At 48.0% G+C, this 16,690-nt stretch overlaps 1 protein-coding gene across 1 annotated transcript in view; it reads right to left on the bottom strand.

Annotated features, from left to right (window-relative positions):
• LOC147693529 (vomeronasal type-2 receptor 26-like) overlaps positions 1-9,164 on the bottom strand; it is a 169,336-nt gene extending 160,172 nt beyond the window's left edge. The window contains exons 1-2 of the mRNA XM_086936047.1: positions 8,913-9,164; positions 2,442-2,669 (exon numbers count right to left, since the gene is read on the bottom strand). Coding sequence (XP_086792173.1) covers positions 2,442-2,669; positions 8,913-9,164 — 480 coding nt within the window. The remainder of the gene's footprint in view (positions 1-2,441; positions 2,670-8,912) is intronic.
• Between the last annotated feature and the right edge of the window lie 7,526 nt (positions 9,165-16,690).

Below are 16,690 nucleotides of genomic sequence, written 5' to 3'. Positions count from 1 at the left end.
GAGGAATCCTTTCCTGCAAACATCAAAAAAAGGGGGGACAATGTTGTGACAACAATGGAACAACATACTAATAAACAAATGTGTGAACACAAATTGTGGCATTCATTTACTCAGTGGGCCAGTCAATTTCATGATGGCCAAATTGTAACTTGTGCATTGTAAATAGTCACATACAGATAATCTGTGTACAGTTAAAAGTAATAAATCTAATATACACTTACCCAGCTTTGTGTGGGAAGTAAGCCTCACCTCACCCGGCAACGGCTCGGATAAAGAGGCCCCTCTCTATTAAACATATGGAGAAGGACAATTTCAGAACATGATGGCTGTCACTATCTCAATATGTGCTTGGGTACAAAAGACAAAAATGCTTGGTTGTCACAGAAAGCCCATGAGGTCAAAAAACGATGCTCTGCACTGAGAGGGCTGCATTCCATTAGGGATATTATGTTTACATCATATTCCCAATTTACAGGGTTCAGAATTTAGAATTTAAGAATAATGAAAGCATTTATAGAGTCTAAAAATCGACCCCTGCAAGTGATTGTAGTGTTGTAATCTAAGGTCGACTAAAAGGCTCCAAAGCTACGCCCAGGTTCAGTAAGCTAGCATGGGTAGTATTGCAAAAAGGAGACCAGGGCGGATAGCGGGTCCAGATCGAGAGCAGGTTCCTAGGGTCCTTACCTGTCCGTCGGTGCCTCCAGGAGTGTGCCTGAACCAAAGGGGAGGTTCCGACGGACGGAAGGAACCGCGTTTTTATACCCCCGCTAATTGAAATGGCATAAGCAAATTACAAACACCTGTGGAAGCGAGGCGCGGCACTGGGCGACTCGATTCTAGGCATGCGCGCATGTGCCTCTGCTACATCATGCAGCGAGGCTATGGTCACTGCCTCGCTCATGCGCAGACCGCTAACTCAATCGCGGCGGAGGTTGGTCCATCTACCGGGACGTCCAATCGAGATGCGGCAGGGGCCAGCTCAATTCTGGGCATGCGCGCTGGTCTGAACGCTACATCATGCCAAAAGGCAGGTGTCACAGCCTCGCGCATGCACCAACTGGTATGGTACTGTGTTTAAACTGCTACCGCGGTGGAATAGTTAACGAATGTCACAGGAGTTTACCCTGTTGTGCTGGATATTGAGATATATGTATTTCACGCATTTGCAGGTGGAACGATTTGTTGTGGATTACTGCTTGCGTGTATACTAATATAATTGTATAATAAATGTTATCACTCGTTAAAAACGGTAAAGTGGACCTTGCCACTGACCTGCTAGCACTGTAAAATAACATATCAAATTTACATACAAAAGATTGAAAAATTATTCTGAAGGAATATATGTGAAGAAAAACCAGCGAGGGTACTTATCATATGTGAGTTTTTACACTATTATACTGGCCCTCAGTGGTGTATGTTATTTGTAGGACACAAAACCCCGTGGCACAATTGTAATACAAGACCTCCTGTAACGCGGCTAGTTTACTAAGGTGTGAAAAGGTATGTGTCTAATGGTATGAGACGTATCCTAGATTGGGAAAACCTGCTGGCTGTATCTGATACTATAACTGAGTTTAACAGCTTTCAGATAGACACCCAAGGTATGTTATCATTCAGCCCCTGGACATCCGTCCTGAGTTTAAAAATCCAACGTTGTTCCCTGATGAACAAAAAACGTGACACATCAGTTACGTGCGGGGGAATGAACGGTTGTTCCAACACTACCCATTTGAGTTCGTCTGCTTTGTGTTTGAGGTACCCCAATGCACTGTAAGGTCATCATTTGCTATGTTTTAAAAGTTTTAATACATTTGAATATACAATGAAAAATATGTTGTATAATGCACCACTTTTGCCATTTAAAAAAAAACATTATTGGGAGGGAACCACCCCTCACCCCCCAAGCCCACTTGCAAAAGTCAGGCTGGCTTGCTATGTACCATAGAGAGACTGGTCTGACAAAATATGCCAGGGCTGCTTTGGGTTCCCAGTCCGGCCCTGGCCTGAGAGCTACTGACTGGGTACAGAGCATGGGGGTCCCCCTCCATGTACTTTGCAGGGGGGCCCCCTCAAGTTTCGTTGCGCCACTGCCTCTCACTCACACGTCCAGCCAGTGGACGCCATCTTGCCCTATATTGTAAACTTCATTTTGCACTATTGGACGCAATGTTTGCAGAAAGCAATGTTAAAAACAACAATTTAAATGTGGTTACTCATTTGCTATGGTTGCTTATTTAACAGCATATGGTTTTCTTAAAACCTGTATGTTTTAATAATCTAACACCACTTACCTGTACCTTACTCTGAAAATTGGATTCAACACCTCTACTTAGTCACCATCATTGAAATAAAACCAGACACTTAACTTTTAAACTTATTGGCAGGGTCTGGAGCATAATAATAACATATTGCTAGGACAGAGAAATATGCACTATAGATACCTGTGAATCATTGGTGTTCCAAAGGATGGCCCCAGTGTTGATTGTAAATTCATGTCCCTGTGGTGCTCGATTATCAAATGTGCCCACTTTCACATATTTGTAGGACCCATTGGAAAACATTTGCCAATTCAGAATATCAAAGACAGCAGGAGGATCCCCATTTTCATCAAAGAAAATCTCATCTCCAAAAGTTGTAGCAAAATGAACATTTCTTAAATGCTGAAGGACCTAGGGGTTAATGATAAATTGATAGTTTTAAAGTACAGGTAACAGAAGACAAAGCGATGCACTGGGGTCTCCAGGGCAAAAGGATATTAAACAAACTTCAATGGCTAACCAATGAGTTCATGGTCAAAGCACAGTGCAGTTAATTTGCAATATAACACATGCCTCACTAACAGATATCATTTTGGTACCGACCATTCTACAATTGTAGTTTGAGATAGAATGTGCAATGTAACCAGGATGTGGGAAACTCATCAGCTTTATGTCGATGAAAATCACAAAAACGGATTGCCGCCCTACTAAAATGTAACTAATGAATTCATACAAATGAAAAATTATTCTTAATAGCTTCCTCAGAGTCAACATTGTAACTGTGATGACTTTCTAGTGCATCAAATTACATTTATTTGTTCCTTCAGTGGTCTGAGGGTCGATCCCTTAGGCCTCCATCGCTCTGTCTTGCATCACCTTTCTCGTTCTATCTCTCTTGAATGTCTTTACTTTTTCCTCCCTGTGCTTCCCATCTTTTTCAAATTTTAGCAGCAAGCACACTGACCTCCACACTGTTTCTCCACCTCCCTTCAATTCTGCTATATTTTTGGTTGTTTCTCCTTTGTTTTATATGCCCTTGTTAATTCCCATTTCCCATTGCTTCACCCAGTGCCACTGACCTATTCATTCCTCCTTTCTTCTGCCGTCTCTTCCTACTTTTTTCCTGTCCTACGCTACTTTTTCCATCTAGGGTTGCAGGAAACAGATGTTCTTTCTTTCTTTGCTCCTTTTTTGCAAACACTTCCATTTCTTCATTTGTACTGATTATTAGACGTCTTCACATGTTATCTACGGGGTACCAATTTGGCTATAGTGTTTACTAATAACGATTAAGCTAACATGACTAATATGAATAGATGGCTCCAGATGCTGTATTTGAAGTGCCTTCCCTTTTTTCTTGCAGTACATTCCTTTTTGAACTTAATAGCAGGCGCTTCTCCTTTTGAAAACCTTCTCAAGTTGTTTCTAGGGACCCTGCAAAAACGACTTGCATTCAGAACAGTATCTCGACCCGATTTTCCCTGAACTGCTTGTTAATACCCTTCTTAAAGCGTCCCAAGGGAAATTGTTCACCCCGAGGGTTAGGGAAACTACACCCCTTTGAATAGCCGAGTAATTTGAAAAAACATTGGTTGTGTTTTTTTTTTTTTGGAAAACCTTTATTTAAAATCCAAAGCACACAGCTATTTAGCCTTACATCCCTGAGGCTAGGCAGCATTATAGAGAACGGATATAAGGTGCGCACAGAACAAGTCAAAGAACATATCAGGTTTAATTTTATAACATAAGAACAATAAATCTATAAACTACTAACGAGAAGGAAACACTAAGAAAAAGGAAATAGGCAAGGAATAGTGCAAAAGCGACAACACACAGTCCCGGGAGGTAGGCAGGGCCAATCGGCTTCCCAGAGCAACTATACTGTATAAAGCAAATGAACGCGGGGGGAAGAGAATCAGGATATCAGCCAAATGATAAAACGGTTGGAAGGGAGGGCTAGGGAGAAAGACAAACCTCTATCGGGTCAACATCGGGAGGTAAACAAATGTCGCCCCTATATTCATTCCAGGCCCCCCAGACCACTCTCCACCTCCTGGGTTTACCCCTGGCCACGTACACTGTCTTCTCATGAAGCATGCACCAATCCATATTGGTCTTCCATAGTTCCACGGAGGGGGGAGATGGGGCCCCCCCCACTTCTGGGCGGTGTCCCGCTTAGCCACCATGTTACCCAGCGTGACCCATTGAGTTTGAGCATTATTGTAGTCCGTGGGACCCCACACATTCAACAAACAGCGCCGGGCCTCCACTGGCAAGTCCACCCCCGTTACCTCACGCATCACCGCATGCACTCGTTTCCAGTAAGAGGCTATAGCATGGCCCTCCCAGATGGTGTGCAAGAATGTGGCCAGTTCTCCACAACCACGCCTACAAAGCCCGTCCACTGAGAGTCCCATATGAATTAACCTGGGGCCAGTCACATACGCAATCTGGCCAAAATTGCCACCTCTTTAGGGAAAGACACCGCACACTGCCAGTCCTCATCATCCAGTTCAACTCCATCACGCACCTACTGGTCTCTCACACCCAACAAAAGATCCCTGCGGACGTTGATCAACTTTTTGTAGATCAGGGAAATGGCACTGTCTGGCACATGGCCGTCCAGTACCCTATCTTCCAGCGGGGACGATTCGCGGACCTTCTCTCCTGCCGGCAATGCTGCTGCAAGGGCATGCCGCAATTGTGCATATCTAAAATATTCAGTGGCTCCCAATTGAAATTCAGTTTGCAAAGCGTCAAAAGACTTTGGGCCCGATGTAGGTAGACCGTTACCGATCGGTAACGGCCGAAAATACCGATTTTTGGCCCTTACCGATCGGTAAACAGCCATCGAGATGTAGGGAACCAAAAAAATAAATAATCGGAGTGAAATCCGAATCGGAAAGAGTACCGAATGGGAAAGAATCCGATACGTACATACCGAAAATCGGATATGTAACGAATCGGTAACACACCGAATCGGATGCAAACACCGAATCGGTCCATGTACCGATTCGGTAGTGACACCGAATCGGAAAATTACCGAATCGGTCCATGTACCGAATCGGTAGTGACACCGAATCGGAAAATTACCAAATCGGTCCATGTACCGATTCGGTAGTGACACCGAATCGGAAAATTACCGAATCGGTCCATGTACCGAATCGGTAGTGACACCGAATCGGAAAATTACCGATTCGGTCCATGTACCGATTCGGTAGATAGACCGATTCGGACATGAGCTGATTCGGAAAACATACCGATTCGTATGAATCGCCGATCGGGAAATTCCCCGATTCCGACAGATGGGGAGATGTAGGGAGGCACAGAAACACCGAAATCGGCTCAGAATCGGTAGAATTCACTCGGTATTTACCATGGATTCCAATCAGGTGGTAACCAACTCCAACCCATATAAACAGTCCCAAAATGCATTGCAACTTGCAGGATGGCAGCTTTTTATGTCATTGCGAGGCAGCTACGGCTACAGCAGGAAGGACAGAGGGAATGGCTAAGAAATGAACAGGTCTACAGACAGAGGAGCAGCAAGTTGAGAGGCCCAGTAGTACCTCCGGATATCAGGCAAAGCGATACCGCCGTCGTACCAAGGGATCGTCAACTTGGCAACAGCAATACGCGGCCTACCCTCCCACAGGAGGGCCCGCTGCAAACCTTCAACCTCCTTAAAATATTTGGAAGGGACGGGGTCCTGTGGGTTCTGGAGCGCATACAAGAATCTGGGCAGGGACATCATCTTAAATAGGGCTCCCGGTTTTATGGTATCTATTTTTTTGCCATTTCCGTCTGTATTTATCCATATTTATTTTTTGGGCATTTTTTCTGTATTTATCCACATTTATTTTTGCCACAAGCAAAAGACGAAGCTACAGCTAGTATTTTTCCACATTTATTTAAATTGACAATGCACACCTGCGCCCGGTTGTTATTGGTCAACACAATACATTCAATTGAAAACTTTGCCATTGTAGTAGAAGCACATGTGCATTTCAAGAGAATTTGCAGACATTGAGGCACTTTCTGGTTTGTTAATGAAATCACTACAGCAATCTAAATTGTATCCACTGTGCGAAACAGCCAACCGGCTCTCAGTATTGTATTATCGAATGAAACTGCTGATACTGCGCTAGGGCTTGATAAGATTCTTTGAAATAAACACTGTTGTAATACTGAACTAAATGAAGGCCAGAAGCAGCATTTAAAATCAATTCACAGTGACAAACACTGTATGAATGCGAGACCTGCTGCAGGGTGAGGATTGAGTACATGTTCAAAAACTTCACTATACAGTTGATTCACAAAAAAGCGATTGCATTGTGCACACAAGAAGGCAAACATCGCCAGTGCTGCTAACGTCATCTTGTAAAATTCTTATGACAGAAATATCAGGCTAATAATTTCAGCGGCTCTATCTGTCACCCCACCTGTCTATTTGTTGTTTGTGTGCTGAATGCCACAGGGTGCCTTGGTTTATCGCTATGGTGGAGGGAAAGGGCCGCCGTTGTGCCATTCCACGATTGATGGGCTACTTAGCATGAGGTTAATCCTAAATAGGCCATCAATCGTGGAATGGCGCGACGGCGGGCCCTTTCCCTCCACCACCGCGATAAATTAATGCACCCTGTGGCATGTGCACACAAGAAGGCAAACATCGCCAGTGCTGCTAACGTTTCATTTATCCAAGGCCCCCACGCTATTGCAAGAATACTATGTGTGCACAGCTATGATCTGCGCATCTAGATGTTTCCGTTTGCATCTTTGCTGTGACTCGTGTACTCAGTCAGGGTAAATATCGCGCATATCAAATTGCGTAGACTAAATCAAGTGAACACATTGCTCTTTGTCCCCCCCCCAGCCCCAGACAATTGTGCGATCTGCATAGCCACAATGCTCCGTTCCACCGGAAACGAGCCAGCCAGAGCGAGAGGCGCCCAGGGTGCACAAGTCCTGGTCCTGAAAGTGCTCTGTACTCATGCTAAATCGGTAACCAATTATGAGTGAGATATCAGCTAATAATTTCAGCGGCTCTATCTGTCACCCCAGCTGTCTTTTTTGTTGTGTGTGTGCTCAATGCCACAGGGTGCCTTAGTTTATCGCGGTGGTGGAGGGACAGGGCCCGCTGTCGCGCCATTCCACGATTGATGGCCTATTTAGCATGTTAATCCTAAATAGGCCATTAATCGTGGAATGGCGCGACGGCGGGCCCTTTCCCTCCACCACCGCGATAAACTAAGGCACCCTGTGGCATTCAGCACAGACAGGGATTTCACAATAAACAAAAGTCCCCACCCCCCCCCTCATGATGACGGAAGACAATCCTCTGCTGATGCTGGGGCATGGGGGGGCAGGGGAAAGCCTCTTACCTTGTCTGTACAAACGGCAGCTGGGTGGTGCAGAGCTTGAGTGGCGGAGCCCTGGAAATGTGCCAATTTGTCCACACGAGGGCGCCAAAAGACTGGATTTAAAATGAATGCAGACAGCGGCAGCGCGGCAACATTTGCCAGTGTTTTGCCGTTTCTATATATAAATACAGACAAAGGAAATATAGATTTCCGTCTGTATTTATATGTAAATATCCGTAAAAACGGAAAACCGGGAGCCCTAATCTTAAACAACGCCGCACGTCCAAGCAGGGACAGCGGCAGCCTTCTCCAGCCCTCCACGTCGCACCGAAGGCGCGCAAGAGGGGGAAGCAAATTATTGGAGTATCGTGACCGGGCATCAATTGATATATAAACGCCCAGGTACTTGAAACCCTGCCTCGCGATCTGTATAGTACAGCCCCTGGGAAGACGCGGGGTCTCTCCACTAAGTACGTAAAGGTAAGATTTCGACCAGTTAATGACTAGGCCCGAATATCTCCCAAAAGTACCCAACACATCAAAGACCACAATCAAGGACTTACAAGGGGAGGTGAGATAGAGCAGGATATCATCCGCGTATAACGACACGCGGTCCTCAAAGCCAGGCGACCACTTAATCCCAGAAATGTCTGGGTGGGTACGTATCCAAGCAGCAAGCAGCTCGAGCGCGAGAGCAAAAAGGAGTGGCGACAGAGGACAGCCCTGTCTGGTGCCCCTGCGCAAAGCAAAGGAAGCTGATACCCGGCCGTTGACCGTAACATTGGCCAGCGGGGAGGCATATAAAAGCCTAACCCAACTGAGAAATTCAGGGCCAAACCCAAACTTAGTCAACACCGCCCACAGGTAATTCCATTCGAGGGAATCAAACGCCATCGTTGCGTCCAACGATGCCAAGACGGTCGGCTCACAGAGTTTGCTAACTTGTGCCATGACCGCATGGAGCCTCCTAAGGTTGAGGGCGGTGTTGCGGTGGGGTATAAATCCCGATTGGTCCGGGTGAACCAGATCAGCGATCACACCCACCAACCGGTTGGCCAATAGCTTAGCCAAAATTTTAGGTTCGGCGTTCAGCAGGGAAATCGGTTTGTACGACCTACAAAGGTCTCTGGGCTTCCCCTCCTTGTGAATAACCACAGTAGTAGCCAATCGTTGATCCAGAGGTAGCTCACCGGCCTCGCACGCCTCCATGAACATATGTCGCGGGTTACAGCAATGGTATCAGCCTTAATCTTGTAGAGCTCTACCGGAAGACCGTTGGGGCCGGGAGCCTTACCAGATCGTAAGGAGCGTATCGCGAGCGCCACTTCTCCGCCGTAATGCCCCTGTCCATGTCGTCACGTTCGGTATCCGACAGGCAAGGAAGCTCAATCCCGTCAAGGAGAGAAGCCGAGTCCGACTCAGTCGAGGTAGAAACCGACGTGTAGACAGATTCGAAGTAGTCGGCAAAAGCCGCAACTATAGCGATGGGGTCAGTGACAACCACCCCGTCGTCACCCAGCACCTCGGGCACCACACGAGAAGCCATCTCCTTCTTATCCAGCCAAGCGATAAGCTTGCCTGCCTTATCCCCTGCGTCGTAGATCCTCCCTTGCTGTTCTCTGCCCATCACCTTGGCTGCGTCAGTAGCAGTGGCTCGGTATTCCGCCTGCTTTAAAGAGAGAGCATGCAACAGGGCAGGCGTCGGATCAGTTTCCAGTTGAGAATCAAGATCCTCAATCTCTGACTCCAACCGCACCACATCCTCATCTCTGCGTCTGCGCGCCTCGGCTATTAAGGAGAAAGCTTCTCCTCTCAGGACAGTTTTGAAGGCCTCCCATAGGGATAGGGCCGACGGCACCGAACCCGTATTCTCGGAAAAATACAGGTCAATGGCTTTGGCCAGGAGGTCACAAGTTTTAGGGTTGCAAAAGTACCATGGATTGACCGGCGCTACCCTAGAGGCTGCCACAATACCAAAGTCAAAGGACACCCAGACCGGGGAATGGGCCGAAATGCCTCTAGCCATCAAGCGGGCCCCGGAGACAGCCGAGGCCTGGGCAGCTGGAGCCAAAATGTAGTCAATCCTGGAGAGGCTACCGTGCGCACCCGAATGAAAGGAATATTGCCGCTGGGCGGGATGGAGAAGCCTCCAGCAATCAATAGGGCCCATGGTATTCAGGTAATCAGGGAGCCAAGATTGCGCACCGCGAAGATCTCTGGATGGAAAACGGTCAAGGGTCCCCGATACAACTGCATTGAAATCTCCACCAACTATGAGCAATCCCTCCGGCAGACCCAAAATGGCGCTCCCGAGATCTCGAAAGGTCGACGATTGCAAGCCAGGGGGGACATAAACAGAAACCAAAACCAGGGTACGCCCCTCCCATCTACCCGTGACGGCAACGTATATTCCTCTATCATCAATTACACTAGTCTCCACCTCGAACGGGAGAGACATGCACACCATAATCCCCACCCCTCGGGACCCCGAAGAGAACCCCAAGTGTGCCACCATTTTAAACCCTTTCCTGTTGAGTGCGTGGCACGTATTGCCAATGAGATGAGTTTCTTGTAACAAAATGACATCGGGAACACACCTTTTAAACATTTGCAACACCACCCCTCGTTTTATGCGATCACCCAGCCCATTCACATTCCAACTCAGTACATTTAACGTCTTACCCCCCATCATCAAAGCACGCCCCCCCCCCCAGAGAGCAGTCTCCGCTACATAGTATTCAGAAGAGTGATCACCTTGCCTTGAAAAAGAAGAATAAAGAAAAACACAAAGGAAACAATCAACCCAACCACCCCCCACCCTGCACCCCTGCATTAGACTAAAAAGCCCCCCCAACTAGCAGTGTGCCTGTCGCCCCAAAAAACTACTCTACGAAAAGCCCCCAGAGGAGAAAGGAGACAGCCTACCCCCCCCCGTATCCCCCGATCCTGAAAAAGAACAATAATAGAAAACAATAGTCCGCAACTGATTGCACGTGCAGGCCCATCCACCGAAGGCAGTCCGAGAAAGTTCACTCACTCCTGAAGATCAGGTCTGCCCGACGCCCCTTCCGTCTGGTCCTCGGGCTTACTCCGTCGTTGAGGCAAAGTGTCCAGCCAGTCCCCAGCCGCTTCCGGCATGTCGAAGAACACCGCCCGGCCATTATGTTCAATCCAAAGTTTCGCTGGAAATAACATGGAGTACTTCATCCCCAACTCCCTCAACCTACGCTTGACTCCCATGAAACTTTGCCAGCGTTTCTGCACCGCTTGAGTGAAGTCCGGGAAAAAGTTAATATCAGCGTTCTGAAACTTCAATGGCCCACCTCTCCTGGAAGCCTGCAGGATAGCGTCCCGGTCCCTAAAATTGAAGACCCTGGCAATAATGGGGCGCGGAGAGGCTCCCAGTTTCGGCTGGCCTCCAGGAAGTCTGTGCGCCCGCTCCACTGAAAAGAACTTGCTCAGTCCACCGGGAGCTAAGTGATTGAGTACTAGGTTTTCGACAAAAAGGTCGGTAGCATCCTCCTCGGCGCCCTCCGGTACTCCCATGATACGGACGTTCTGGCGCCTGGCCCGTCCTTCGAAATCATCGAGCCTGCGGGCAAACAACATGTTCGTGCCTTTCAGGTCCCGAATCTCCGACTGTAGGTCAGTCACGTCAGAAGTTAAACTCGACGCCTTTATGTCGAGCGACTTGACCCTGTCATTAGTTTTGCTGAGATCGGCTCTGATGAGATTGACTTCAATCGCCAGCGTGTCGACCTTGTGCGTTAACACTTCATGCTGTTTATGCATTTCGGCCTTGATGCCCGCAATGGCTCCCATGACATCCCGGAGGGTGGGTTCCGAGTCATCTGGTGACACATCTCGCAGCGTGTCTTTAGTACGGCCTGCGGCACCAGGCGATCCCTTCGGGAGGGTGAAGCGCTCGGAGATAGTGGGCTGCGAAAGGGAGGGTTTTCTGCTGACCCTAGGCTTCCCTTTGTCCGGATCACCCATGCCCGCCATGTTGGGTGAAGGGGGTAGCTCGGTTAGGAGAGGGACCCGGTCGTCCCTGCAGCCCCTCGTCGGTAGAAGTCAGTACTCGCCTCCACCGCTCCTCCAGCACTTCAATCCGCTCAGTGGTCTGGTCCGGCCGCTGTTGCAGAACGGGGCAGTCTCCACCTCACCAGACTGCCAGCGCGTAGCAGCACCGCCGTCGCCCACGTAATGCCAGGCTATTATGGCGTCGTCATCCCCAATCTTCAACACGGTTTACCTCCGCGTAGGAAACTCGGATCTTCTATCAGAGAACGGGTCCCGCATCAGCAGCAGTTTAGCGACAGACTCTCACTAGTGTGGGACAGGATAGATAGCAGGATTAATTCGGAGGATCGGAGGGTCTTCGGAGCTCCGAGCTCACGCGGCCATCTTGGTTGCCCGCGAAGCTCCTCCTCCATTGGTTGTGGTTTTACCAAGAATTCATATACAATGATGAAATATAATTTTGATTAAATTGTGTGTAGTTGCACAATATAACATTTGTTTCAAAAACTTTCAGAGTAACATATTTAAAAAAAATCTGAAAAGTTCATCATACATTATTTTTCAAGGTCACCAGCCCCAAGAAAAGACTGCTGGTGGCCCCCTCAGGCGACCACTGGCTCATATAAAGTTCTGTCATAGCATAGTTGGCTAATATTTCCTAGTCTACTGTAGGGTTATTGAGAAAAGCAGTAATTGAGGCATGCCACCATCAAACAGGCTTGGTGGCCAGGGCCAGCAATGGATTGTAAAGCTAAATTACGGGGTTGGCAATAAAGTCAGAAATTGAGGTTGTGTCATAAGGTGGATAATGGTCAAAGGAGAACTGGATTTGGCTAATGTAGGAAGGCTTTTCATCTCATTAGTGGATCTGTGATTAAATTCTGATAGTATTGTAACTATCAAATCCTATACGTGATTTGTAGAGTTGGATGTACCAAAGTTTCCTGAATTTTACAATATTTATTATTGAGGAAACGTTTCTATTTTTTCACAAAGATCTTAGGAGGGGTATATATTAATGTCACTGGGGGGCTGACCTGTGACTTTGGTGCTTGCCTAGGACAGGCTCTAGGTGGTGGAAGAGAAAGGAGGAAGAGGTGGAATCAACCCTCAGGACCATCTACCATGTTCTCTGTTCCCACTGCACGGGATGCTGGTCATTTTGCTGCTTGCCTGGGTGGGAGAGGACTACACATCCCTTGTTACATTTGGTGCAAGAGGGAGGAGGACCCAACCCTCAGCGCTAGATACTGCGCTCTCTGCTCTTGCTGTGCAGGGATGTGGAATTTTAGTTTGCGAACTGAACATCATCTGCGCCATCTTGTCATCCATGTACAATATGCGCGGCAGCTATTTTAGGTACCATGGTCTCCCTGTTCACGATCGATCGCCAGCGCGCTCCCCTGACCCTGCGAGCATCCCCTGCACACCCTGGCTGCCCCCGCTCTCACATGCACAAGTCATAAACCCTCTCCTTCCGCATGACTCTGTCCTTGGGAGTTGCACCCGCGCCTGACCAACACTTCCTTTCCTTTCATGAATACCCCTCTTTTGATAAACTCTTCCTCTGCGCTCGATTGTCCGCGCGGACCATTCCTTTCATGAATACCTCTCCTTTGATGACCCCTTCCTCTGAGTCCGATTGTCCGCAAGGGTCCCAGGTCATCACCTAGCCGGGGGATACAGTTTATTGCCCCCCTATTGTATGGAGTCACTCCTCTTCAAAGGAGCTACTATTGATCATGGCCTCCCCACCCCCTGGGATACGATCAGGCGCACACATCCTAAGAATCGGCGGAACACTCAGCTGCGTGATAGCCCCCTCCTATTGTATGTGGGGTGAGGACCTCTATTGTGGATACGTGTGGGGGTGGGTCTGAAACGGGGATTCCGGGGATGTCTTCTCATACTTCAAAGAGTCTTTTCTGCAATAAATAATGCTCACATGTCATAAACCAGAGTATAAAAGGCCAGGCCTCAGAGAGGCTGTTAGAGCACCTCGAAACGATACCTTGTTGTCTGATCTGATGTGTTCTGCTCCGTCGGAATAAAACTTCTGTTTCCTGCCTTCCAGTCTCCAGCGCCTGCCTCTTTGTTTGATAACTAGAATGGTATAAGAGGCGGTTAGCGCCGGGCAACTTTGAAAAAGGCCATCAGCTCTACCTTTTTCCACAATTTGCGCCCAACGTCGGACCCATCGGTGACTCGTGGATCCAGTGGGAGATGTCCTGAAGATAGAGTGAACGACTGCAACGATCGGGAGAGCTCCTGTCCGATAGACCCTCGTCTGACAGCCGATCATCCGAACTTCACTGATTCCGAACAGACCTCTCTCGAGTGATTTATGGTCCTGACTGGGAACCATCAGGAGTGCCGCGAAGATCACGAAGAATGGAGGACGATCGGGCGCTGGATTCGGAAGACAGGAAACTTTCCATGCGGTCCGGGTAAGGTCGTGTAAATGCGACAAATTGCGAAATGATTGTTTGATTTGGATAATACTAGTATTACTCTCTTTGTTGATTTGTTTGGAGATTCGCTGTCTGCAAACAGAGAATTAACAGGCTCTCTCTTTGCAGGTAGCGAAGGATAGGTAACGCAGACTTTTGTCCCCGTTGTAATCCGTCGTGCCTATCTTCCTCCCCCACTGATTGATTGTTTGGCCCGAACTATTGTTCGCGGATTGTTTTCTGGAGATTCTCTGTCTGCAAACAGGGAAGAACAGGTTCTCTCTTTGCAGGTAGTGAAAGGGTAGGTAACGCAGACTTTTGTCCCCGTTGTAACCCGTCGTGCCTACTTATTCTCCCCATTGATTGTTTGATTGACCGAACATTGACTGTTCGATATTGGTTCTTTTGAGGTATTCACTGCCTGCAAACAACGGAGAATAGAAATATTCTGTCTATTCTTTGCATGCAGTGATAAGATAGGTAGTGCAGACTTTTGTCCCCGTTGTAATCCGTCATGCCTATCTTCTCCCCACTGATTGGTAGCCTGTTTAGCCCGGACCGCTTATTAGAGATGAACCATCCGGCTTCACTGGAGGGTACCCCTAATAAGGACATGTTCATTAAGCATGGACTAGTCGCTATAGCTTATAACAAGTTATGGCATAAATATACAAAGAAGGACCCTGAAAGTCAGTGGCCACTGATAGGTTCCTTTGATGATCATAAAATAGAAACATTAGAAGCAGCGCTCCAGAAAAATAAGACTACGCCCACCATGCTCGATAGTATCGGCATGTGGCGCAAAGAAACGGAACAACGAAAGAAAAGAGAAGCAAAAATAGGGAAAGAATTACGAAAGGCAGCCCACCTAGCCGCTAAGCAACTAGAAGAAGAAATAAAAGAAAGAAAGGAAGCTACACAAAAGCAAGAATCAGGGTTGACAGGCCAATGCCCTGTTAGGACCCCCTCTACGCTCTACCCTGAGCTGCCCTCCAAACAACGGGCGAACGATGAGTTACTGCTAGGTCCTCCAATCATCCACATGCCCCCTCCATATGCCCCCTGCCAACCTCTGATACAGCACCTACCAGCTCCAAATACAAGCGAGAGTGACCTTAGCGCTAGTGCCCCGGCCCTTGCGGCCTCTGCACCGGCTGCATTAGTAATGACACCAGATGACCCTGAGGCTAGCAAGCAACCACCAGCCAGACCAAATAGATTGAGCAAAGATGAGCGGGATGGGATTGACAAGATAGTGAAGACACTAGTAGAACGGAAGGAGAGCGAAGAATACACGATGGATATGCACAATTCACATGCCGGTAGCCACAGACGGCATTTCATTTTACGATTCAGCTACCACACCCTGAACGCATATGAGGATAGGTATCGGAATAAGGGCCCCGCTATATTGACAACTTTATATAGAAAGGTCGGTGTTGGAGATGGGACTGAACACGATGTGACGGACCTCTTCATGCAAACGCTTGAAGTCTTCCGCCACCTTACGGAACAAAAACCCGAAGTCAAGGTTACGGTCCCTGAAACGACCGAGGCATCATTAGAAGTAGCCAACACTATGATGCCTATCAGAGAAGCGGCCCCTTACTGGGTTCTGCCACGAGGTCAGGGAACAAACGACGATATCAACCACACAGATGCAAAGGGGAGGGTTGTGTACAATTGGGTTTATCAACCCTGGGATCGACAAGATATCTTAACTTTTAGGCAAACCCTGCCCGATTTAAGAAAGAACCCGACAGCATTTTATACCGAATTAGGCACAGCCTTGGGTTCGACGATAATGACTTTAGCGGACATTGACTTGTTTTTCGGGTTATGTCTGCCGGCTGACGTGTGGAAGCAAATCCGGAAAGCTGACCACACAGATCTGTTCGGACATACCTGGAATCAACTCGGTGAACTAGATAGACAGCGAGAGCCCGGACGGAAACCTGTAAAAGACGTACTGGAACTCCCAGACAAAATAGTTCAGAAGCTAAAGACATTAATCCCAGAGAAAAAGGTAGATTGGTCGATAGTCACGGCTTGCCGTCAGAAACCCCAGGAAGACGTATCGGAATACTTCTCCCGATTTGAGACGGTGTTCTCCGACTACAGTGGCCAAGACATGGCCACCGCCACCAGACAACACCTGTTTGTACAAAATTATGTAAAGGGTCTATCACAAGAGGTCTCCCAAAAGTTACAGACGAGTGAGAGTAGTTGGGGGGCCTCCAAACCCGCAGCTATCCTTCAGATGGCTCAATATTACGAACATCAAAAGAATGAGAGTGATAGGGCATCCGAGAGAAAGAAGAAAGATTTGAAAGAAAGGGTGATGATAGCCCAGATACAAGCGGTCGGAAGAGAACCCCACAGGGGGAACTACCAATCAACCACCCCTAGAAATCCACCTCCTAAAGATCACACCCCAACACCCCATATCAGACGTAGAGACATTAGCGAGGACCAGTGTGCCTTCTGCAAAGGATTCGGCCATTGGAAATCCCAGTGTCCGGTTCTGTTAGAAATGAACAGAAATAGGGACCCCAAGGACGTAGCGGGTGGACCGAGAAATAGGGGACAGGGACGAGGG

This window comes from Lissotriton vulgaris, chromosome 8 (genome assembly GCF_964263255.1).
Source record: "Lissotriton vulgaris chromosome 8, aLisVul1.2, whole genome shotgun sequence".
In the NCBI taxonomy this organism is placed as follows: Eukaryota; Metazoa; Chordata; class Amphibia; order Caudata; family Salamandridae; genus Lissotriton; species Lissotriton vulgaris.
The sequence above is the reverse complement of the archived record's forward strand: the minus strand, read 5'-3'. Positions and strand labels throughout refer to the sequence as shown.